This window comes from Octopus sinensis, linkage group LG2, assembly GCF_006345805.1.
Source record: "Octopus sinensis linkage group LG2, ASM634580v1, whole genome shotgun sequence".
NCBI lineage: Eukaryota > Metazoa > Mollusca > Cephalopoda > Octopoda > Octopodidae > Octopus > Octopus sinensis.
In genome coordinates, this window is record NC_042998.1 from 143108769 (window position 1) to 143133857 (window position 25089).

Genomic DNA, 25089 nt, shown 5'->3' on the forward strand with positions numbered 1-25089 from the left:
CTGGAAGAACGGTGGTAGCAGGGAATTGTATCAGACAGCCAGAAGGGAAGCTAGGAGACAGGTTTATTTAGCCAGAGGGGAAGCGGATAAGAAAAAATTTGCCAATGTTCTGAGCCGTGAGGATGAAAGACTTGAGGTATTTCGTGTTGCAAGACAGTGTGTGAGAGAGAATTGTGATGTGGTAGGAGAGAAATGTGTCCGCATGGATGATGGTTCACTTGCGCTAAATGAGGATGCAAAGAGAGAGGCTTAGAGATGTCACCATGAAAGGTTGCTGAATAAAGAAAATGAATGGGATAAAGAGAGTCTGCCGAATGTCAACCCAACAGAGGGACCAGCCATCCGAGTTGAAAATTCTTTGGTAGTTAAAGCAATTAGAAGCATGAAGACAGAGAAAGCCCCAAGCCCATCAGGAATTACTGCAGAGATGCTCAAAATATCTGGCAGTGTCAGCTATAACCTAGTCACCCGTATAGTCAACCAGGTGATACACGAAGGAGTCATACCCAATGACTGGTGTAGCAGCATACTAGTCAACTGCTACAAAGGTAAAGGTGACGCCCTAGATACAAATAATTACAGAGGTATCGAGCTGTTGGATCAGGTAATGAAGGTTACGGAGAGGGTCATAGCCCAACTAATTAGAGAGAGAGTTAGTTTAGATGAGATGCAGTTTGGGTTCGTGCCAGGGAAAAGTACCACTGATGCTATATTCTGGTAAGGCAGCTGCAGGAGAAATACCTAGCCAAAGATAAGCCCCTGTACCTGGCTTTCATTGACATGGAGAAAGCCTTTGACAGGGTCCCCCGATCCCTTATCTGGTGGTCAATGAGGAAACTAGGGATAGATGAATGGCTGGTGAGGGCTGTGCAAGCCATGTACAGAGATGCCGTAAGTAAGGTTAGGGTTGGCAACATGTACACAGAAGAATTCAAAGTAGAGGTTGGGGTTCACCAGGGTTCAGTCCTCAGCCCCCTCCTATTGTCCTCCAGGCAATTACGGAGGAATTCAAGACAGGTTGCCCCTGGGAGCTCCTCTATGCTGACGACCTTGCTCTAATTGCTGAGTCACTATCAGAACTGGAGGAGAAGTTCCAGGTGTGGAAGGAGGGTTTAGAATCGAGGGGCCTTAGAGTCAACCTAGCTAAAACCAAAGTACTAATAAGTAGGAAGGTAGACAATCCACAAATATCCTCAGGAAGATGGCCCTGCTCGATCTGTAGAAAAGGTGTAGGTAGAAACTCTATAAGATGTACCCAGTGTAAGCTATGGACACATAAGAGGTGCAGCAATGTCAAAGGTAGGCTAACTGGGAAGATAGTTTTTGTATGTGGCAGATGCTCGGGAGCATTAACCTCTGAAAATCTGCAGAAAACAACTTCCGTCACTTTCCAGGGGAAAAAACTAGAAGTAGTTGATAGCTTCCGTTATCTAGGTGACCAAGTCAGTAGTGGGGGTGGGTGCGTTGAAAGTGTAACTGCTAGAATAAGAATAGCCTGGGCAAAGTTTAGGGAGCTCTTACCTTTGCTGGTGACTAAAGGCCTCTCGCTCAGAGTAAAAGGCAGACTGTATGATGCATGTGTACGAACAGTCATGCTACATGGCAGTGAAACATGGGCCATGACTGCTGAAGACATGCGTAAGCTCGCGAGGAATGAAGCCAGTATGCTCCGATGGATGTGTAATGTCAGTGTACATACTCGACAGAGCGTTAGTACCTTGAGAGAAATGTTGTACCTAAGAAGCATCAGTTGTGGTGTGCAAGAAAGACGATTGCGCTGGTATGATCATGTGGCGAGAATGGATGAAGATAGGTGTGTGAAAAAGTGCCAATCCCTAGCAGTTGAAGGAACTCGTGGAAGAGGTAGACCCAGGAAAACCTGGGACGAGGTGGTGAAGCACGACCTTCGAACTTTAGGCCTCACTGAGGAAATGACCAGCGACCGAGACCTTTGGAAATATGCTGTACATGAGAAGACCAGGCAGGACAAGTGAGCCCAGCCCACTTATGCATGCCTTTCCTCCCTTGGACACAAAGACCTGTTGAGGCAAGCGAAGTCGATATCGAACCTCATCCGACGACAGGCACCCATGCCAACCCCCTTTGCTTGCGAAGACATGTTGGGGCAAGTGAAATCGAAATTGAACCAATCTTATGACTGGCACCCGGCAGATGCCAGGACCCCTGGACTGGTGGTACGTAAAAAGCACTATCCGAATCGTGGCCGATGCCAGCGCCGCCTCAACTGGCTTCCGTGCCGGCGGCACGTAAAATGCACCAATCCGACCGTGGCCGTTGCCAGCTTCACCTGGCACCTGTGCGGGTGGCACGTAAAAAGCACCCACTACACTCGCCGAGTGGTTGGCGTTAGGAAGGGCATCCAGCTGTAGAAACATTGCCAGATAAGACTGGAGCCTGGTGCAGCCTTCTGGCTTCCCAGATCCCCGGTCGAACCGTCCAACCCATGCTAGCATGGAGAACGGACGTTAAACGATGATGATGATGATGATGTCAGTTGCCAGAAAGTCAAGTAAGACTTGGAAATAATGCTTTTTTTTTTATTTGAAAAACTACTAGCAACAGATAATAAACTTCAACAGACAAATGAAAATGCCAAATATTTCATCGTTTCTTTTTCTTACTAGGCTCTTTGATCTTTTTAAATTGTTCATCATAATTAAGTTCATCTTCCAAGGATTTCTCCTTGGAAAGAGACGGACTAATTTGCCCCTGTTTCTTCTCGCCAATTAGAACAGCAAGTTGTAATTCATGTTTCCTTTCAAAAAATGTCAGGATTTCTTCTTTCTCTTGAATCTCGAGTAGTTTAGTTTCGATCTCTTTCCGTTTGGCTGCTCTTTGGTAAGCATCAATTTGTTCCTCTAACAAACGACTTCGTTCTTTGGTCCATAGAGAGAAGTTACTGACCTGTTGGTCAATATCTGCCTGTTCAAGGGCCGGTAACTCTGTGTTGACAATACTGTCTACTTCTTTTTCAAATTGATCGCAGTTTTCGACAACATAACCTCCAGCAGTGAGTTGTTCAAACAACGTCTGCAGGTAGAAATGAAAAGATGTTAACGTAGGGATGTAAATAATTTAATGAATAGGTGAAATATTTAACGAAATGAAATTAAAAATATCGAAGTCAATTAACGCTTTTGATAACAACCCACCACATAAAATCACTTGATACAGACTTCCAATTAATTTAAATTTAAAATCATCTAAATTAAAATCTTATCTCTAAATTCCATGTTAATTTATGTCTCAAACACCAGTTTTATAAAGGCAAAATTATTTACTGAAATAATTTTAATAATAAATTATTTATTATTATTGTTATCAAAATTAATTGAAACAAGGGCAGTGTAGTTCAACAGAAATATGGAAACAAAAAGGTTTAAGTGATCTAAATTAAAAAACCGTCTATCAGCATTTCATAATTTATGTTCCAAATGCCATCTTTGTCATTTTCTTAATTCTTTGTTCTTTTCAATACAAAGCCAGAGTATTTCAGTTAACAAAAGGGTTTATTCTTAAATCATCTGAGGTGCCAAATTTATATTTTTCGCTTTCAATAAACTTTAAGTGTTAAAGCAGTTGTTACTAATTTAATTTTAACCCTTTAACATTAAGATTATTCCGTCAAATATAATGCTTATTTATTCACATTATTTTGAATTAATCATGCATTATCTCACAGCTTTGAGATGTCAACTATGTCATAGTTTAGTTTTAGAATGACATTATAGGATAAGTGGGAGAGGCTGTATTTGTCCAGTTTGAGTATTAAACAAGTAGAATATGGCTGGTTTAAAGGCTAATGGGTTAAATATTTTCTCTTTGATTCCCTTAGTTGTAGAGTTAGTGGTATCACTTGTTTCAAGTGGACAAGTGATATTTCAAGCTAAAGATTAAATAAACCCAAGGTCAGCCATGAGCTCTATGACTCATCAGGTTTAATCCAGTTTCCATTGTGTAAGTGACTGAGATTACAACACTCTCTGCTGTATGGGATGTCATCCCAGTTACTGCTAGAACTTATTACAGCTGTGTGGACTGGGCAATATGAAATTAAGTGTTTTGATCAAGAACACAAAACACCACTGGTCAGGGAATCAAAACTACAAAGTTAAATGCTTTTGAATAAATCCAAAGAGGGGGAAACAAAAACCTAAATAAATAAAACAAAACCTTAAATTTGTCCAAATGAAGTTCCTTCTCTTCAGCTGATAATCTTATTTCTTCCCTGCTGTCATGCTTTCGTAATAATCCAAGTTCTTTCTTGGCTAAATTTGGGTCCTTCACTTTGCAAAATTCCAAACACTCTTGAAATTTTTCTAACTAGAATTGAAAAAGAATATGTAAGTTGGCAATTGAAACTCTAAGCATCTTATAAAACATCACAAAACTATAGACATTCAAAATATATTACAAGATTCCACTGCTTTAATAGTAAAAAAACGGTAAATAAGTAGCAGAGTTGATATAAAAGTGGACAAATATATTGGTATGTCTTAACATTAGTTCTCATTACTATGATCCATGGCCTGGGTACAACTTCAATCTGTATCCAGTATTGAAGCCCTGGTTTAGAACTTTCAGGATTTAGAGAAGTGTGGAACCACTTCTTAGCCACTAATATTTCCATGTCTATTCTGATCTGGAGTAGTAGCATCAGGGTTCCAGCTATGGATTAATTAGTATGTCACATAATTGCCTCTGGATGAAGGAGCCTCACAGACAACTAACACCCAATAGACCCAAGGCAAACGAGGCCCTTGAACTGCTCATCTAAGAGAAGGTAACTCCATAGAAATCCTGTATCCCAGTAACTGCTGGGCTCATGGAATTTGTTGCACCAGACTAATACAAGTTTAAGAGGACGAGAGATTAAGACTGGATCTGCACAAACCACACCCACTATAATAAAATTCATCATGCAGGCTGTGCAGCAAACCAAGACTAGCACCAATCTATGTAGCTATACCTTGTTGAACCCTCAATCATTGAAGCAACAAGTGAGTCCACCACATGATCCAAAAGAAGGCATACTAATTATGTTTATTAACAATCAAAATAACAAAAACTTTATGAAGGCAATTTGTAACTATTGTTCATTTGTTTAACATCTATTTTTTTCAATGCTAGCGTATATTTGATGGGATGTATTTGAGGCCGGGTTTTACAACTTGATGCTCTTCCTGTCACCAATACTTATCTTTTTTTTTTTTCAAGTAAGGAATTTATTTCACAGATCTCTTAAGGCACAGAGCAATTTGTCATAATGTCAACAAGTTTTTAAAAATTTTTTAGTCTTGAGTGAAGATAATGCCCATGATCCTTTATAGATCCTCCAAGACTGGTAGAAAGAAGGGAGAGAAGTATTCTCAAACCAGAAATGTGGTCCAAATGCTTGCAACAGAGTGAACTCAGCTAAAGAAACTCGATGTGCCAGGTGGTGGTGTTAAACCAAGTGATGATGGACTTTGAACTCAGAATACAAAAAGCTGGAACAAAGGCAGCAAAGCCTCCAGTCCAGAGTGTATGAGCTATGTGAGAACATCAAGTACTTGCAAGACAAGACTCACCCCGCCAGCTCAAAACAGAGAGAGAGAGAGAGAGAGAGAGAGAGAGAGAGAGTGCATGTGTGTGCATGCAAATTTATATACATATCTTTTATCTTTTACTTGCTTCAATCATTCTTCAAGGCGGTGCCTTGAAGAATTTTAGATGAACAAATCAACCCCAGGATATTTATTTAAGCTTAGTACTTATTCTATCAGTCTCTTTTGCTGAACAGCGAGAGACCCTTTGTCACCAGTAGGGGTAGAAGCTTTCTAAACTTTTCTCAGGGTATTCTTATTCTAGTGGTGACACTCTCTGAGCATCCACCTCCACTACTAACTGAGTCACCTAGGTAGCAGAGGCTATCAACTACTTCTAGTTTTTTCCCCTTGGAGTGTGATGGAATCTGTTTTCTGAGTATCTGTAACATCTATTGCCCCTGTGCATCTGCCACACCCGAAAGCTATCTTCTCGGTTAATTTTCCTTTGATGTTGCTGCACCCCTTATGCGTCCATAGATTACACTGGGTACATCTTATGGGGTTTCTACCTACACCTTTTCTACAGATCGAGCAGGGCCACCTACCTGACAGGGTGTGTGATGAGTTTGCCTTCCTACTATAACTTTGGTCTTTGCTACATTGACTCTAAGGCGTTTTGATTCTAAACCTAGCTTCCACACCCGAAATTTCTTTTCTATTTCCGGTAGTGATTCTGCTATGAGGGCCAGGACATTAGTAAAGAGGCGATCCCAGGGGCAACCCGTCTTGAATTCCTCTGTTATTGTCTGGAGGACTATGATGAATAAAAGGGGACTGAGGGCTGAATCTTGGCGGAGCCCTACTTCTACCCGGAATTCTTCACTATACTCATTGCCAATCCTAACTTCTCTGTATAGGGCCTGTACAGCCCTTATTAACAATTCGTAAATCTCCAGTTTCCGCATCGCCCACCAGATAAGGGATAAGGGGACCCTGTCAAAGCCTTTCCCCAGGTCCACAAAAGCTAAGTAGAGGGGTTTATCTTTAGCTAGGTATTTCTCCTGCAGTTGTAGAACCAGGAATATGGCATCAGTGGTGCTTCTACCTGGCACAAAACTGAACTGCATCTCATCTAAGCAGACTCTCTCCCTAATGGGCTATGACCCTCTCCGTGACCTTCATCACCTGATCCAGCAGTTTGATACCCCTGTAGTTATTTCTATCTAGAGCATCATCTTTACCCTTGTAGCAGTTGACTATGGTGCTGCTACGCCAGTCATTGGGTATGACTCCATCATGAACTACCTGGTTTACAATGCGGGTGACTAGGCCATAGCCCACATCACCAGATGTTTTAAGCATCTCAGCAGTGATTCCTGATGGGCCGGAGGCTTTTCCTGGCTTCATACCCTTAATTGCTTTATCTACTAGGGAGCTGTCTATTGGGATAGCTGGTCCCTCTACTGGGTCAACATTTGGCAGGCTCTCCTCTTCCCATTCATTCTCCACATTCAGCAGTCTTTCATAATGGCTTCTCCAAGCCTATATATATAAATTTATATATATGTACAGAAGGGGTTATCCAAGGGTTAATCCAAGCAGTGTCCTCATGAAGCACATTTACAGTAATCAAATGTATGTATGCAAATGTTTTATTTTAAGCAAGGCATACAAAGCATTTGAATATTCTTGTGCATTCTATTTGCAGAGTGATTATATATCAAAACATAGAGTTAAAAACATACCAAATAAATTTTTCCAGTCTTTTGTTTTGATATATATATATGTGTGCATGTGTACAGATATACACACACACGTGTGTGTATATATCATCATCATTTAGCATCTGCTTTCCATACTAGCATGGGTTAAACGATTTGATTGGAACTGGTAAGCTGCATGAAGTTCCAGTCTGATTTGACATGGTTTCTATGGCTGGATGCCTTTCCTAATGCCAACTGATGATGATGATGATGATGATTATGAGGGTACATGTATAACAATAAACAAAATTTCCAACTTACGGCAGATTTATACAGACATGGCACCTTGGGACCAGCAAGCAGTTTCTCAAGAAATAACAGCCCTTTATTAAATTTTTCATATAGAGCAAATCCATATGTTTGTAAGGAACAGCTTAATAGGTTATGGTCAGACAATTCTTTACCAATCATTATCAGTGTTTTGCCCAATAGAAGCTGGGGTTCTGTGATATCAAAATGGTCATCATAGTAAGGCTTGTTCATGTATTTCACTTTTACCCAAATTTCCTAGAATATATGAAATAATTGAATGGTTAGAATATAATGATGTTTAAGGTAAATTGGAAAAATATTTCAAAGGTGCGACTGTGTAATAAAAAGTTTGACTCCCATAAAAATGGTTCCAGGTTCAGTCCAGCTGCATGACACCTAGGGGTAAGTATCTTCTACTATAGCCTGGGGCTGATCAATGCCTTGGGAGTGGATTTGGTAGAAGGAAACTGAAGCCTATTGTGTGGGTGTGTATGTGTGTGTGTACATACATATCAATCATCATCATCACCATTTAATGTTTGTTTTCCATGCAGACATGAGTTGGATGGTTTAAGAGTGCTGACAAGCCAGAGGGCTGTTCCAAGCTACTGTTGTCTGTTTTGGTGTGGTTTCTATGGCTTTGTAACACCAACCACTTAAAGTGTACCAGGTGCATGAGTGAGTGTTACTGTCTCCTTGTCTTGACATTACATGATAGTTGTAAATGGGCATCACCATCAAACAAGTGGTATTGTTTTCAGTCTGTCCATGGAGAAATATTACCTTGCTTAGAAACAGGAAGAGCATCCAACCATAGTAAATTTGCCTCAACAAATTCCATCCAATCCATACAAGTATGGAAAAGTGAAAGTTAAAACGATGATCACATGTGCACACACACACACACTTATAGGCACAGCATAGCCAAAAGGTTAGGAAGTTCACTTTGCAAAGTCTTAGGTTCAAACCCACCATGTGACATCTTGAGCAAATGTTATTTGCTATAGCCTTGGGTTGGCCCATACCTTGGGAATGAAATTAGGTAAACGGAAACTGTAGTGAATCCTACTGAATGAATACACCTCAGATTCAAAGGCAGAGCATTGTTAGAAAGTCTGTTATGTTGATGTTGCTTGAGAATTATGTAAAGGGTACATGAATATGTGTCTGTGGAATACTCAGCCAATTACATCCTGACTGAACAAGTAATTCAGGTCATCAACCAACTGAATCCCCCATTGTCAAAACCAACATAGAAGCATCCAGATAAATAAAGAAACACACACACACATACAGGTGTAGATGTGGCTGTGTGGCACCTTGGACAAGTGTCTTCTACTATAGCCCCAGGCCACCAAAGCCTTGTGAATGGATTTGATAGATGGAAGCCTATCATATATAAATATGTATGTGTGCATGTGTGTTGACATCGTGCAATGGTTGTACATGAGCATGCAAATGCTATTGCTAATTTTTCTGTGAAAAATATATATAGTTACAGAAAGGCATTACCTTACTTGGAAACAGGTGAAGGTTGGTGACAGGAGGGGCATCTAGCTGTAGAAATTCCATCTGATCCATTCAAGCATGGAAAAATGGATGTGAAATAATGAAGATATATCAGTGTGTGTGAGTATACTTACAAACATGCACATACGTATATCATCATCATCGTCATCATGTCCCAGTGTCTGCTTTGGCATGGTTTCTACACGTGGATACCATGGCTCAGTGGTTAGAGCATCGGGCTCAAAATCATGAGGTAATGAGTTCAGTTCCTGGACCAGGATGTGTGTTTCGTTCTTGAGCAAGACAATTTATTTCATGTTGCTCCAGTTCACTCAGCTGTAGAAATGAGTTGTGATGTTACTAGTGCCAAGCTGTATCATTCTTTGACTTTCCCTTGGTGGCACGGAGAGGGGAGGTTGGCATGCATGGGCAACTGCTAGTCTTCCCTAAACAACCTTGCCCAGACTTGTGTCACAGAGGGTAACTTTCTCGGTGCAATCCCATGGTCATTCATTTTTACCCTACCCTTCCTAATGCCAACCACTTAATATGTGTTGAGTGCGTTTTTTAATGGCACGAGCTGCCTGCCAGACTATGTACCCTGAGAGAGGCAGATATATACGAGGAGATAAGGGGTTATGTACACACACAAACATACTTTATAATAATTTTAATGTCCACTTTTGCATGCTTGTATGCGTCAGACAACATTTGTTGAGACAAACTTTTATGACTGGATGCCCTTCCTGTCACCAGCCCTCACCTTTTTTCAAGCAAGGTAATAATTCTCTTTGACCAGACATGTTTTCATGGAAGATTGGAAAAGAAGGAAACCACCTGCATGATGGCGACACTTGTTTACAACTATCACCTGATGTCAAGGACAAGGAGCACAAATATATATATATATATATATATATATATATATATATATTAAATTGGCTTTATTCAGTTTCTTTTCACAAAAACCACTCATACAGCTTTGGTCAGCCCACAGCTATAGTAGATGACACTTGCCTAATCCTTTAGCATTCAGATTATTCTGTCAAATGCAATGCTTATTTCTTCACATTGTTTTGAATTAATCATACACTAACTTATAACTTCAAGATTTCGATGTGTTTATTTTTAGAATGACATTATAGGGTAGGTATGAGAGGCCAGATCCAGCTAGTTTGAACACAAAACAGGTAAAATATTTGGGCTGGATATGGCTGGTTTAAACGCTGAAGGGTTAAAGTCCCACACAATGAAACTGAACTAGAAACCATGTGGTTGGGAAGCAAACTTCTTAAACTACACAGCCCTAAATATACAGATACAGATATTCCTGCCAAAGAATTAAAAACAAACCACATAATACATACCTCAACTTCCACTTCAGCTTTTTCCTCTTGAACATCTTCGCAAGCCTTTGACTGTTTGGGTAAAGATAACAGAAACTTGACACATGAATAAAGGGACAACAAGAGAGTAGACCGATGGCTAAAATCTTCCTGAAGCATCATTTCATAGGCGATCTGAGCGGCACCTGTTATTTAAAAATCATACAGTGCAATAATGATATAAGAATAAATAATAAATAGAAATGTCAATGTTATACTTTCGAATATGAAACAATCCTCCTCCTCCTCTTCTTTGCTTTAATATATGTTTCCAGAGTTGCATAAATGAGACAGAATTTATATTATGGCCAGATGCTCTTCCTGCTGCCAACCCTCATTTGTTTTCTAAGTAGGTTAATGTTTCTTCCTCAGTTGGGCAAGTGTCTTCTTATAGCCCCTGGTCAACGAAAGCCTTGTGAGTGGGTTTGGCCAATGGAAACTGAAGAAGCATGTCATATGTGCATGTGTATATTTGCCTGTGAGTGAGTTCAAATTTCCTCTTGGCTTCATGTGTGATTGCTATTTGTAAACAATGGCCTTACAGACAGTCATTCGCTTGCAGTCCACCATGAAAACACATTCAGTCTTCTTAACATGTGACATGTAGCATAGTCTTTGTAAAAAAATGCTCATCCATACAGTTCCGTCTGTTTCCAGTTCTCTGCATAGAACACGTTCAGCCTGTCTATTGTTTGATAGACTGGGAGATTATTATTACCCTGGTTGGAAACAGGTGTGAGTTGGCATTAAGAAGACTGTCTGGCCCAACATACTCTTGTCTGACCAATGCCAGTATGGAAAAGTAGATGTTAAAATGATGATAATGATCTCTCATGGACAGCAAATGTAGACAGGCATAAACTACAATAAACCCCTAAACATGGTACACAACCTCACTTTTCAACTTGTTGAAACGATGTTAATAGACAGGTTCACATAAGGCCTTATGTAGTGACTCTAGGCAAAGCACATGACCCTGTTTACCTATCATACAACAAGTTCAAAGGTTGAATGTTTTGTAGTAGCTCTTCCCCACAACATATCTTCCTAACATCTCCTCCCACTATCTGTATCCACTAACTACATTCCCTCCCCCTCTACTTTCGCAATCTTGTAAACTTACCCACCTACCCATCCAGTACTATCCTTGGTTCCACTTCACTTGTATACACCTTCCTGTGACTTGAGTGTACACACCCCCTGTCATATCTTCATCATCTTCCCTCCTCTTTCTCTTCCCTACTGAGGTAGCCATGTATCTCCTTTACTGCAAGGCAACTATTTGTGTACCTCAATTGATACTCTAACCCCTCATTCCCTGGCACAAAACCACCTCCCTCAATACTACTCCCACCTCAGATGAGAAGTCTAGTCTTGGTGATCTCGTAAGTGATGGTGCCACATAAAAAATACCCAGTACACTTTATAAAGAAGTTGGAGTTAGGAAGGGCATCCAGCCATAGAAACCATTCCAAAACAGACAATAGAGCTAGGCAGAGTCTTCTGACCTGCCAGCTTCTGCCAAAACGTCCAAACATTGAATAACAGATGTTAAATGATGATCATGAACAATCAACTATGAAAACAACTCTTTGCTTCAACAACAGGCAGATAATCCAATTTGAAAAAACATTCCTTTTTGTTACAAGAGGATGTACAAAAATGAAAAAAATAAAGAAATAAATTTAAAAAAAAACAAAGCTTACAGCCATATTTTCCAGTTTTAATGAAATGGTCCATAAGAATATTTGATGTGGGAAAATCAGGAAAGATTCCATATGCAATCTGTTGGAAAGCAAATTATTACAAAAAGTCAATAAGAAGATAAATGTTTACAGATAAATCAGTGCATTTATTTGTTTATAACATGAGAAATTCAACATCAGAAAAATCAGAGTTGAAACTGAATAATGCAGGCCAGCATTATTTGTTTGTTTATCTAACATCCAATTTTCCATGTTTGTATAGGTTGGAGAAAGGACATATTTGAAGTAGGAATTTATAAATGGATGTCCTTCCTGACACTAACATTTATCTATATTTCAAAGAAGGGATTCTTTTCTTTTATTCCATGGGTCTTCAAAAGTGTAGAATGTCAACATTGTCATAATGTCAACATTCACATACACCTACACACACCTACAATATTGGTTTCAAATTTTGGCACAAGGCCAGAAAGCACTAGGGAGGGAGCAAGTCAATTACACTGACTCCCATTCTTCAGCTGGTACTGATTTTATTGACCACAAAAGGATAAAAAGAAAGTAGACCTTGGCCGAATTTGAACTTAGAACATAAAGACAGATGAAATGCCACTAAGCATTTTGTCTGGCATGCTACTGATTCTGCCAACTCACCACCTTACACATATATACAATATTGTCAATGTTATCATCATTACCACCCTGTTGTTAGCATCCCTCAACTCATGCACCCACCCATCTTTCAATCCTTCCTAATCTTTAGAGAGATTGCCTACCTCCCTTTCTCCCACTTCCCCTACTCCCTCCATACACTCTTGCAAATCACCTCTGCTCACTATTCCTCCTCCCTGAGGTGCCACCATTATTTGTCTCTTTGGAGATACTATCAAATCATTCTCACTTTCTCTCCTAAATGTTGATAGCTATGTACTTCTTCTACAACATAATTTGCTCAACCCCACTTTTGTTTCATATCTCAACCACCTTACATCTAATATAAGGACGCAACACCACTCTCTTCTCAGCTGTTGTAGACTTACGAGATACAGGGTGACCTCAGTAGTGCTGGTGGCACAAAAAAAAGTACCTAGTTCACTCTGCAAAGTGGTTGGCATTAGGAAGGGCATCCAGCCATAATAACCATGTCAAAATAGACACAGGAGCACAATGAAGTCCTTGGATCCATCATATCCCTGTCAAACTGTCCAACCCATGCCAGCACGAAACAGGAAGGTTAATTGATGCTCTTGGTCATATATATATATATATATATATATATATAGACAGTGACTCAGTGGGTGTGCAGTGATGTAGAAACTCGTGCAACATATTGTCTGATGATGTCATTCATAATCCAGCAGTTTTTTTTTCACACATCCTGTCAATAAGCCTTAAATCTCATGTGATTTGACAAGAAATTTCCATTCAGTCTTGATGTTATTTTGAACAAACCATTTAACATTTAAGCTAGGAAGCACAGAATACTACAGAGTAGCAACGAAGACAGTAGTGGGAGAAGGGGAGCTTGGAAAAGTGGATGCTAATGATGATGATCATCATCATACAGTCCCTGGCTAGCATTTTCACTCGCAAGGCACTGGTTAGCCTGAAGCTACAATAGAAAACACTTGTCCAAGGTGCTGTGCACTGAAGTAGAACTTGAGACCATATAGTAGCAAGGGGATCTCCATATGCACACAACCATGCCTCCCACTACAATTATTACAAGATAAATTGGCAAAATTTTTCTGCCATACAATATTGCACTTCTGGTATATGAATACAAGAAAACAATATCACCATTCAAGTCTTCTCTCTTCATTTATGCATCTGAAACCCTAATCCATTTTTCTACACCCACACACGTATATATAAATAATAATAATAATAATAATCTAAAAGACTTCAATAAACACTTACTTTTTTCTTCATCAAGGAGAGATAATTTTCAGCCAGTCCAAGTTTTAAGTATCCACGAGCCAGGGATGTGGCTAAAGAGTCAGTAATGTTTGCAGCATCAACACTGTGACGGAACCTGTTTGTTTAGAAACAAACGATAACATAAACAACATTTTCTGCTGAATTTCCCATCTCCTCCTCCTCCTCACCACCTATTTGGTTGGAAAGTAAACTTCTAAGATCACACAGCCATGCCAGCATTCATTAAAATCACTTTTATGATATTACTTTTGCTATATACGAGTACTCTTCTTAAATAAGACAAGTAAGCTATACATCAAAAACATGTGCCATAAAATTTGTCGACGACTTGTGAGAAGTGAAACCGTTTACTTTGGCTATGAGTAACGTATGAATTATCTCCCTTGCATTACAAGGGCGAAAACTGGCAATTCCTTTCTTTATAATCAGAAGCAGAGCGCAGGCGACCTGAATAGTCATGATGACAGCACCCAGTACACTGTACTGTAAAAATTAGAGCTCAACGCAGTCCATGGACCCGCTGAATCTCTTCAAACCGTCTAATCCAAGCTGGCATAGAAGAGAGGCATTAAAAATGGTGAGAGAAATTGTAACACACTATCAACTCTTTTACTCATGGGTGAATGTGTGTGTGGATGTGTGTGTGCCTTATTCTTAAACCCACTAAGTTTTAATTAGTGTATTGTCTAATCGTTTTCAGGTCCCATAATTAGCTGCATAAAAATAGTCCGATTCTTTATTACCTATAGAAGGCTAAATATAGATGCTTCACGACAATACAAAATGTAACAAAACATAAACTCGGAGAACTAAAAATACAAAAAAGAGATGAAATAAGAAGAAAAAATAAAAGAAATGAACGATAATATGAAAGAGTGAAAAACGAGGTGCAATGCCCACTCATATTCCTCTCTTGGCATCTTCACTCTCACCAGTTCTTTTCCATTTTGCAATTTTTCTCTCCGCATCCACACTCTTCCCATAAAAACAGTCACCAGAATAAAAGTTTGTAAGTAAAATCAATCAAGTGTGAATGCACCAAGAGAAAACTGGAAACTAAACCAACTGAGACAAGAAAATAATGAAGTTGGTAATTCCTTTAGAACTATCGTTTTCATAAAAACAGGGAGATATTTCTGTAAAACAGCTGTAAATCTGTTGCTTACCTGTACAGAAGTTTTTCAACTTTCTTTATATCGCTAGCTTCTAGTTCATCTACTTTGTTAGCCAACTATAAAATAGAACACAAATATGGTACATTTCAAAAGTTGATTTCTTGTTTAAGGCAGTATTTAAGCATCTCTATAAAAAATATAAAATGTTAGATGGTTTCTCTAGTCATCGTATAGAAAGAGCAGAAGAGAAAGTGATACAGGATGAGTGCACATACAAAGCTTGGTAGCAGGCAAAGAATTATAGAGCACAACACACACAGAGTGAGAAAAAGAATTGAAGAACATCACACACACACTGAGAGAAATAATCAGATTCAGAAGAAAAGAAGAAGGGAGAAAATTATAAGTTATGTCTTATTTAATTATATTTTAAGGGAATAAATATTTTTCTTTTGAAAATTAGTATTCATTTCATCATTACATATAAATACCAAAAAAATTCAATAAAATATATATTATAATTATTGTATGTTATGGCCATATTTCCTGATATTACTTATGATGTGGCAAAAGTAAACTACCAAAGTTACTTGTCATAAGATGGACAACATTCTAGTCTTGTGTGAGCAACAGGCACAGGTGCCGCTGTGTGGTAAGAAGCTTGCTTCAGGGTTCAGTCATACTGCGTTGAACCTGAGGCAAGTGTGTTCTACAAAAGCCTCAGGCACCAAAGCCTTGTGAGTGGATTTGGTAGATGGAAACTGAAAGAAGCCCATCATATATATATATATATACACACACACACACATATGTGTGTGTCTTTGTGTCTGTGTTTACCTCCCGCCACCACTTGACAAGTGGTGTTGGTGTGTTTGTCCCCGCCGTAACTTAGCTGCTTGGCAAAAGATATCAACTGAATAAGTACTGGAATCAATTCATTCGACTATAAATTCTTCAAGGCAGTGTCCCAGCATGGCCACAGTCTAATGACTATTTCCTATTCTCATTTCACTTGTGAGAGTTCTTTTAGTCTTGCAAGTTACAAGGTGACACTGCTAGTGCCATAAAAAAAAAAGCATCCAGCACACTCTGTAAAGTGGTTGGTACCAGGAAGGACACCCAACATAGAAACCATGCCAAAAACTGAAATATTGGAGCAAAGTGTGATCCTCCAGCTTGTTGGATCCTGCTGAAATGTCCAATCCATGCCAGTATGGAAAACAACTGGCCAGATGCCTTTCTTGTCACCAACTCCTGCCTGTTTCCAAGTTATGTAATACTCTCTCACCTGTCAAACAAATATAGCTCAGACATGTTTCAATTTTCATTCACAATATTGACTCACAAGACTTTGATCAGTTCAGGGACTATAGTAGGGGGTACTTGTTCAAGGATCCATGTAGTGGGACTGAATCCAAAACTACACAGCTTCATACCTTCAACAATAATCTATAAAGCATCATTACATTAACTTACAATATCAATGTCAACAAATGAAATATTCTTTTCTTTTTCAGCTTTTTCAGCTAATTTGTAGAGGAAATCATCTGCAATGAAAACAAAGATAATTGATAAAATATAAGAACCTGGATAATTAAATGAAATAAATTATTGCTGAAACAACTTCACATCACTATGTCTTTTCTCCCCAGAATGTAACCTCACTCTGGAATTCCTTCCCTTCTCATGCCTTTCCCACAAGTGTTGAATTACAAAGGTCTAAGAGGAACATTGATGACACCATTCTCACTGGACTAGGAGGGTCTGTAGAGGCTATAGGTACAGCCCTATCTTCCAGACTAGGCAAGTAAGAAAAATCACATAATAACAGTGAAGTGCAGACATGGTTGTGTGGTTAAGAAGTTTCTTCCTAACCAAATGGTCCTGGGTTCACTCCTGCTGCATGCCACTTAGGGCAAGTGTATCTTTCTATAGCAACCAGACAAATAAAGGCCTTGTGAATGAATTTGATAGACAGAAACTAAAAGAAAGCCTGTAGTACATACATACATATGTGTGTAGTGGTTGGACTCTGTAAAGTGGTTGGTGTTAGGAAAGGCATCCAGTTGTAGAAACCATGCCAAAGCAGACACTGAAGTTTGGTGCAGTCCTCTGGTTTGCCTGTTCCTGTTGAATTGTCTAACCTATGCCAGCATGGAAAGTGGATGTTGAACGATGATGATGATGATGTGTGTGTGAGTGAGTTTGAATCTCCTTGCCTCAATGTTGTGTGATAATTGTAAATGAGTCCCAAGCAGTGTCATTCATCTCCAATATTTTGTGAAAATCGTATTTGACCATGGGGAACTATTACCTTACTTAGAAATAGGTGAGGGTTAGCAACAGCAAGGGCAATAACTCTATCCGATTCATGCAAGCATGGAAAAGTGGATATTAAAATGATGAGGATGATGATGACGAAAGGTAGAATTTGTCAGCCAGGCAAACTGAGGTAAACACGGGGACACAAAACTGACTATATTAAGAGGTTACTTTATGACCAAAGATCAGCCTAGCATCATGACCTTCCAATTATAGGCTCCCTTCCACATTAAATATAAACCACATCCTGCCCTCTTTCTCTTTACATCAACCCTTCAGCATTCTGTGTATTTATTCATTGTTTTGAATTAATCATGCATTATCTTGCAGCTTCAAAATTTCAATGGAGTGTTTGAATATTCTGAGAATGACATTGTAGGGTAGGTGTGAGAGGTTAGATCTAGTCAGTTTTAACATAAAACAGGTAGAATATTTGGGCTGGATATAGCCAGATTAAATGCTAAAGGGTTAAATGTATTATATTCCCTAACCCCATTTGTTTAGTACTCAGGGAAAAAACATATACTTACTACAAGGGACTTGAAGTTCCTGAGAATTCATTCTTTCTTCCCATTTTGTTTGGCATTGATATGCATCACTGAGCAGATGACGACAGACTGCAATGAAAGAAACAAATTAAATTGTAACAATGAGGATTCTGTTTGTTTGATGAATTGAATTACCAACCCCTGAATTAATGTGTAAGTGGCTGAGTATTTCACAGAAATGTGCACCTTTAATGCAAGTCTCAGGCAGAATCAATATGACACAGCATGTGACAAGGATATACCTTTTGAATTATAGGAATAATCCACCAAATGTGCTTCATTAAAGTCTCCATCTACTTAATCTCAATAGTAAGTTATGGGTTGACATAATGCTATAGAAAATGACATTTGACCACAGTGACATGCAGTGAGATTGAACCTGAGACTTCATGGTTGTGAAACGAACTACTAAACCATTTGGCTGTACTGTGCATACAACAAATTGTATAGAGAGAAGGGAAGAGAGAGTAAAAATGGGATGCGGAGAGAGTTATCGTAAGAGGTACAGAATGTACACACACTTGGCTTGATTGTAGGCAATAAGTGAAAGATAATTTTTTACACACACACACTGTGAGAGAAAGAATCACAGAAGCAAAGGAGGAAGACACAGGGGGAGTAAATGATACAGAAGTTATGGAAAAAGTTTAAATATTTTTCTTTTGAAAATTAATATACATTATTTCATTATTTTGAATAAGCAATAAGAAATTTGATAAAAGTTAAATTATAATTATTGCCTGTACAACATATTTCTTGATATTACCTAAAGTGGAAAAAGTTTATTTCTAAAGGTACCTGTCAATATGAGGGGTAACACTAGTCTTTTTATATTCAAAAACTTTATTTAAAGTTATTTAAAGATACAGGGTTTGTGCGCAGCTCCCGTGCAGGTAGCACGTAAAAACACCTTTTGAGCATGGTCATTGCCAGAACCACCTGACTGGCCCTCGTGCCGGTGGCACATTAAAGCACCCACTACACTCCCAGAGTGGTTGGCATTAGGAAGGGCATCCAGTTATAGAAACATTGCCAGATCAGATTGAGTCTGGTGCAGCCTCTGGCTCACCAGTCCTCAGCCAAACTGTCCAACCCATGCCAGCATGGAAAGGGGACATTAAACGACAACGATGATAATGATATATATATATATATATATATATCATCATCATTTAACGTCTATTGTCAATGCTGGCATGGGTTGGATGGTGTGATCAGAGCTACCAAGCTGGGGGGGGGGATGCACCAGACTTCAGTCTGATTTCACATGGTTTCTATGGCTGGATGCCCTTCTTAACACCAACCACTTTACAGAGTGTGCTAGGTGCTTTTATGTGGCACCACATTGGTGCTTTTACATGGAACTACATGGGTGGTTTTATATGGCACCACATGGGCACTTTTACGTGGCACTTCACAGGTGTTTTTTTATGACACTGCATGGGCACTTTTATGAGATGCTGCATTTTATGTTGCATCATACAGGTGCTTTTACGTGGCATCACACAGGCGCTTTTCTGTGGTACTTTGATGTGACATCACATGGGCGCTTTTATGTGGCATCGCATGGGCACTTTTATGTGTCATTACATGGGCGCTTTTACATGGGATCGTATGGGTACTTTTACTTTACACAACCAGAAGGATCAGTCTTAACACTTCTGCTGCAACATATATATATATATATATATGTTCCTTTAATCACACTTTACCCTCTCACATCACTCTTTTCCCTCTCTTTCTCGTACACATATCATACTTCCTGATATTAACCCATGGTAGCAAAAATATACTTCCTAAGCTACATGCCTTATGAAGAGGAACATTCTACTATCTGTGTAAAGCGTTCTTTCTTTTATTTGTTTTAGTCATTAGACTGTGGCCATGCTGGGGTGCCACCTCGAAGAATTTTAGTTGAACTAATCGACCCCAGTACTTATTATCTTTTTAAGCACGGCACTTATTTTATTGGTCTCACTTTGGCTACATTATAATTATAACAGCCTACTATATTATAACTATAAAAAGCAATATTTGCCAACCTCACTATAATAGCTTTGGGTTTCAAATATATTGATTTGAACCTTATGAATGAAATGGAGATTTGAAATGAAAAGTAGGGTAGTTATCAACAAATATTAACACTTTTGTTACAATAATTCTGTTGACTTTGTTGAAATTGATTTTAAAATAAAGAATTTAATAGAATAACTTTGCTGTTATTAAAAGGGTCTTTAAAACAGATTAATGAGAAATTTTAATGGAAAGTTTTAACTTAGATCACTTTAAACATGAAGTTTATATTACTGAATCAGGGGCAGTCTTAGGCAAGTTGGTATCAAAAGGATTGAATTAAAGAAGCCAAAATGGATCCAGCCAGAAATCAAATATTGGTTTCTCAAGAAATTAAAGTTCTAAAAAACTTGACAAAAGGATTGATTATCGTAGTGGAAGACGAACAACTGTAGTTTTTTGTTATTTTCACTTGTGAGTAGTTCTGTAGCTCCTCTATAACAAGAAACCTGTACTATTCTGGACCTCTTTCTCTCACTTTAACCCTTCAGCCTATAGCATAAAGCCATCTCCCTCACTACTGTAACCGTATTCAGTCGAAAAAAATCTTAGTTTTGCAGGCTCCATGGCAACCTAGCTTGTGCTGGGACCATGAAAAGAAGCACCCAGTATATGCTGTCAAGTGGTTTGTGTTAGGGAGGGCATCCAGCCACAGAAATCATACAAATCATTCAAGCATGATGCAGTGTTGGATTCAGTCAAACCGTTCAACTCATACCAGCATTAGTTGGTCACATGCACACGTACGCACACACACACACACGACAAATTTTTTGTTTCCTTTTACCAAATTCACTCACCAGACTTTGGTTGGCGCGAGATTATAATAGAGGACACTTGCCTAAGGCGCCACTCAGTGGGGCTGAACCTGAAGCCAGATGTGTGTATGTGTGTGTCCGGCTCACGATCATAAAATTGTGAGTTCAATTCCTGGACTGGTCAGCATGTTGTGCCATTGAACAAGGCATTTCATTTCATGTCGCTTCAATCCATTCAACTGAATATGAACATCAGCTCTGTGCTGATGCAGTTCTCGCTCCTAGTTACCCCATTCTGGATGTTCTACTGGGTTATGATTGGGTGGGGTGTAGAAGGCGAAAGAATGGTACATGTAACCAAGTTATATTTGCTGGCGATTGACGACTGTCTGGCTATAACTATACATTATACTGGCCTCATGAAATCGGATCACCAGAAGCTTTTACAGTATTTATATAAAAGTTGCATATGTATCTCTACAAGATTTTATTCATTAAATACGTTTAGAAAATCCGAATATTCTGTAGATACTGAAAAAAAAATATCTCGTTTTCTTGTGGAGGACGAGTCCCATTAAAAAGCAAGGTAAACTTTTATTACACCAGTCTCCACATTCTGCTGAGGGCTTTCGAAATAGCTATCACCATCACATGAAGAAGAAAAGGGCAAGAAATCGGGAAGTTGTTCCCGTCTATGAAAGAATTTATATGCAAAAAATTGTATTTTTTACATTCCTAACCCTTCAATTCCGTGCCCTATAACGGTAAATTTCTACTTTTCGTCTTACGAGATGAGTGTAATTGTAAATTAATACCAAAAGAAAGGTGGCTTTACTGTGACCTTGAAATGAATTGTCCCAAACAGTTCAATTTTCAAAATAACACATCAGCCCAGTCAATGACATTTCTTCACAAGAATACAATAATTTAGATTTTTATAGAAGAGAAATAAGAAACCGACTTCAAGATTTAGTTATAAAACATAAAAAGCACAAGGATACTTCATAACACTGGAATGATTGAGTTTCTTTTTTATATATATATAATTAAAATTAACAATTGATGTAAAATAACTAGACAGAAATATAAAACTGTATTTCTATCAACGTATTTTTTAACAGTGAGTTGACTGATTCTGCTAACTGCGATTCTGTGATATTCCTACTTTCGTCAAGGGCATTAACGGTTTAGTTGGAATGGTCACACCTCTGAATGAAAACTGGATTCGACGTCGGTGCAAAGAATTAAGTGAACTTGAGTCTTAACAAAGTTTATAACCGATAAAAATAAAAGGGGGGGGGGATATGACGGGACATGTGTACCATATCTAGTAGTATTTCGACAAGGTTTCTACTATGAGATTTTTTTTCTTTTTCATAACCAAACGGTTTATAATTTGGACCTAAGATTAGTAATTTTGAAGGAAGCAGGTTAGACAATACCATTCACCTCAGAGCTTAACTGTCACTTTATTTTTATCGACCTCAGGAAGATGAAAGGCAAAATCGATCTAGGCGTGATTTGAACCAAGAACGTAAAGAGCCGGTATAAATACCACCGCTCTAACAATTTTACCAATGCATCACCCTAGTTAAATTACATTACGTAAAGTAAGTCCTTTATGCTCACATTACTGAATGATCAAGCTGTCTTTTAAGTAAAAAATAAATAACTAACACTTTAAGAACTGTCAAAATACAAGATATTTGCTAAATTACCGATGTGAGAGACTTTAATATTGAAAAGTTAAACCGCTGCCACAAAGGGGGAGGAAGGGCCGATGAGAATATTTAAGACATAACAGAATAACATTGTAAATTAAATAAATATCAAACAGAATGAATAAAGCATTATATGTGTGGAATACGAATCATTTTTACCTGAGAAGTTTAATCCAGGAAATATTTGACTACTCCGTTTTATAGATCGATACAGAGACCGAAGAACACATGGTTGAGCCATGACTGAGAGAGAACAGAACATACAAAGCGTGTGCTGTTTGTTGCTTTATTCACTTCCGTCGGAAATAGATAACAGTTGCTCTACTTGATTTGGAGCCTGAACAGTTTTTGTTGTTTTAATAAATACCATCGACTGCTTTAATGTTAATATTTTTGTGCGGTTATTTTAAATTGAAGAGAATTGCTTGTGATCTTTTGAAAGAGTATCTGAGACTTGTAGGTGAAGATATCATATCTCGTGAACTGCTGGAATAGGAAACAACACATCAGGATGGGTTTATATTAGAGGGCATAACTACACAAATATGACTCACTGACATTTGTTTCCTCATAAAATTCTGACAAATGGATATTTTTAAATGAAATTTTCTACAAATTCTTTTTAGGTGGTGTAGATTGCGTTTATATTGGAATTTACCGTGGAAGATTTTTCATAGGAAGGGAGGAATTTTGGATAATCCTCATGTCCTGATATGGATGTTATTTCTTCTCAACAAAATTGTAATCTACATCATCGGAACATGTAAGGAAACGAAGTCGGGGGCATATAATGCCTACTCCCAACCCATTTTTTTCTTTCCACATTAAATTCCGATATAATCGTTATCTATACCATCTGAAAAGCATTTGTAGAAAATTTCAACAAATACTAATTTCTCAGAAAGTTATGAGGAAACGAAGTCAGGGTGAGGTGCATTTCTGTAGTTACGCCAGAAGATCTGGTCCAACTTTTTGCATCTGAACGGACTATGATGAAGGCACTGAAAAGGCAGGTGCAGGGTTGACTCAAGGCAGCGGCAACTCGGGCAGTCGCCCGAGGTGCCAACTGCATTTCTGACACAAAGTCAGTAGACTTGAGAGAAGGGGAAGTCAATTACATCAACCCCAATGCCCAACTGGTACTTATTCTATTGATCCCAAAAGGATGAAAGGCAAAGTCACCCTTGAGGAAATTTTAACTCAGAACCTAAAGAGCTGGAACAAATATCACATGACACTTTGTCAACATTTAAATGATTCTAGCCAGCCATCACCCTTAATAGGGATTCTTTCTAAGTTTGGCACAAGGCCAGTAATTTTGAGGGGAGTAGAATCAATTACATTGACCTCAGTAATTGACTAGTACTTTATTTCATCAACTCCAAAAGGATGAAAGGTAAAGTTGAGATTTTGGCAGGATTTGAACTCAGAATGAAAAGTGCTGGAAAAATGCTGCTAAGCATTTTGTCAGATGCACTAATGATTCTATCAGCTTGCTACCTTAATAATACAGTAATGATGTTGATGATATTGATGACCTTAATTATAAATTTTGGTGCAAGGTCAGCAATTTGTGGGGAGGGAGTAAGTCAGTTACCTCAACCCCAGTATTCAGCTGATACTTATTTTATCTACCCTGAAAAGGTGAAAGCAAAGTTGACCCTGGCAGAATTTGAACTCAGAACATAGAAACAGATGAAATGCCACTAAGCATTTTGCCCAGTGTGCTAATGATTCTGCCATCTTGCCACCTTAATAATAATAATAATAATCCTTTCTACTAAAGGCACAAGGCCTGAAATTTTGTGGGAGGGGGCAAGCTGATTATATTGACCTCAATTGGTACTTAATTCATCAACTCTGAAAGGATGAAAGGCAAAGTTGACCTCAGCAGAATTTGAACTCAGAATGCAAAGTAGGACGAAATGCTGCTAAGCATTTTGTCCAGTGTGCTAATGATTCTGCCAGCTTGTCACCTTGATAATGATAATAACAATAATAATAATAATCTTTTCTACAATAGGTACAAGGGCTGAAATTTGGGCGGAGTAGGATAGTTGATTACATCGACCCCCAGTACTCCACTGGTACTTATTTTATCGACCCTGAAAGGATGATAGGTGAAGTTGATGTTGGAGGAAATTGAACTCAAAACACAAAGACAGATGAAATACTGCTAAGCATATTGTCGTGTGCTAACGATTCTGCCAGCTCACCACCTTAAATAAGAATAATAAAAAAAAGAAAATAATAATAATAATAACAACAACAACAACAACAACAACAACAATAATAATAATAATAATAATAATAATAATAATAATAATAATAATAATGATAAGTAACAATTGAAGGAGGAGGAGTAGCAATATCCAAGGAAATATTATCTAACTTTTTTTAACAAAATATTAAAAAATGTTAATAAAACTGTCATTACACAAATAGTTTCT

General features: G+C 38.4%; 1 protein-coding gene across 1 annotated transcript; it reads right to left on the bottom strand.

Moving 5' to 3' along the window:
• Positions 1-2539: 2539 nt before the first annotated feature.
• On the bottom strand, positions 2540-23134 carry LOC115231569 (28S ribosomal protein S27, mitochondrial). The gene is made up of 10 exons (XM_029801564.2): positions 22799-23134; positions 18070-18156; positions 16694-16764; positions 15269-15333; positions 14082-14196; positions 12165-12243; positions 10441-10604; positions 7574-7819; positions 4195-4344; positions 2540-3051 (listed from the first exon to the last, which is right to left on the bottom strand). Exons 1-10 carry the CDS (start codon positions 22899-22901, stop codon positions 2623-2625), a joined length of 1509 nt encoding a protein of 502 aa, XP_029657424.1. The 5' UTR covers positions 22902-23134; the 3' UTR covers positions 2540-2622.
• Positions 23135-25089: the final 1955 nt, after the last annotated feature.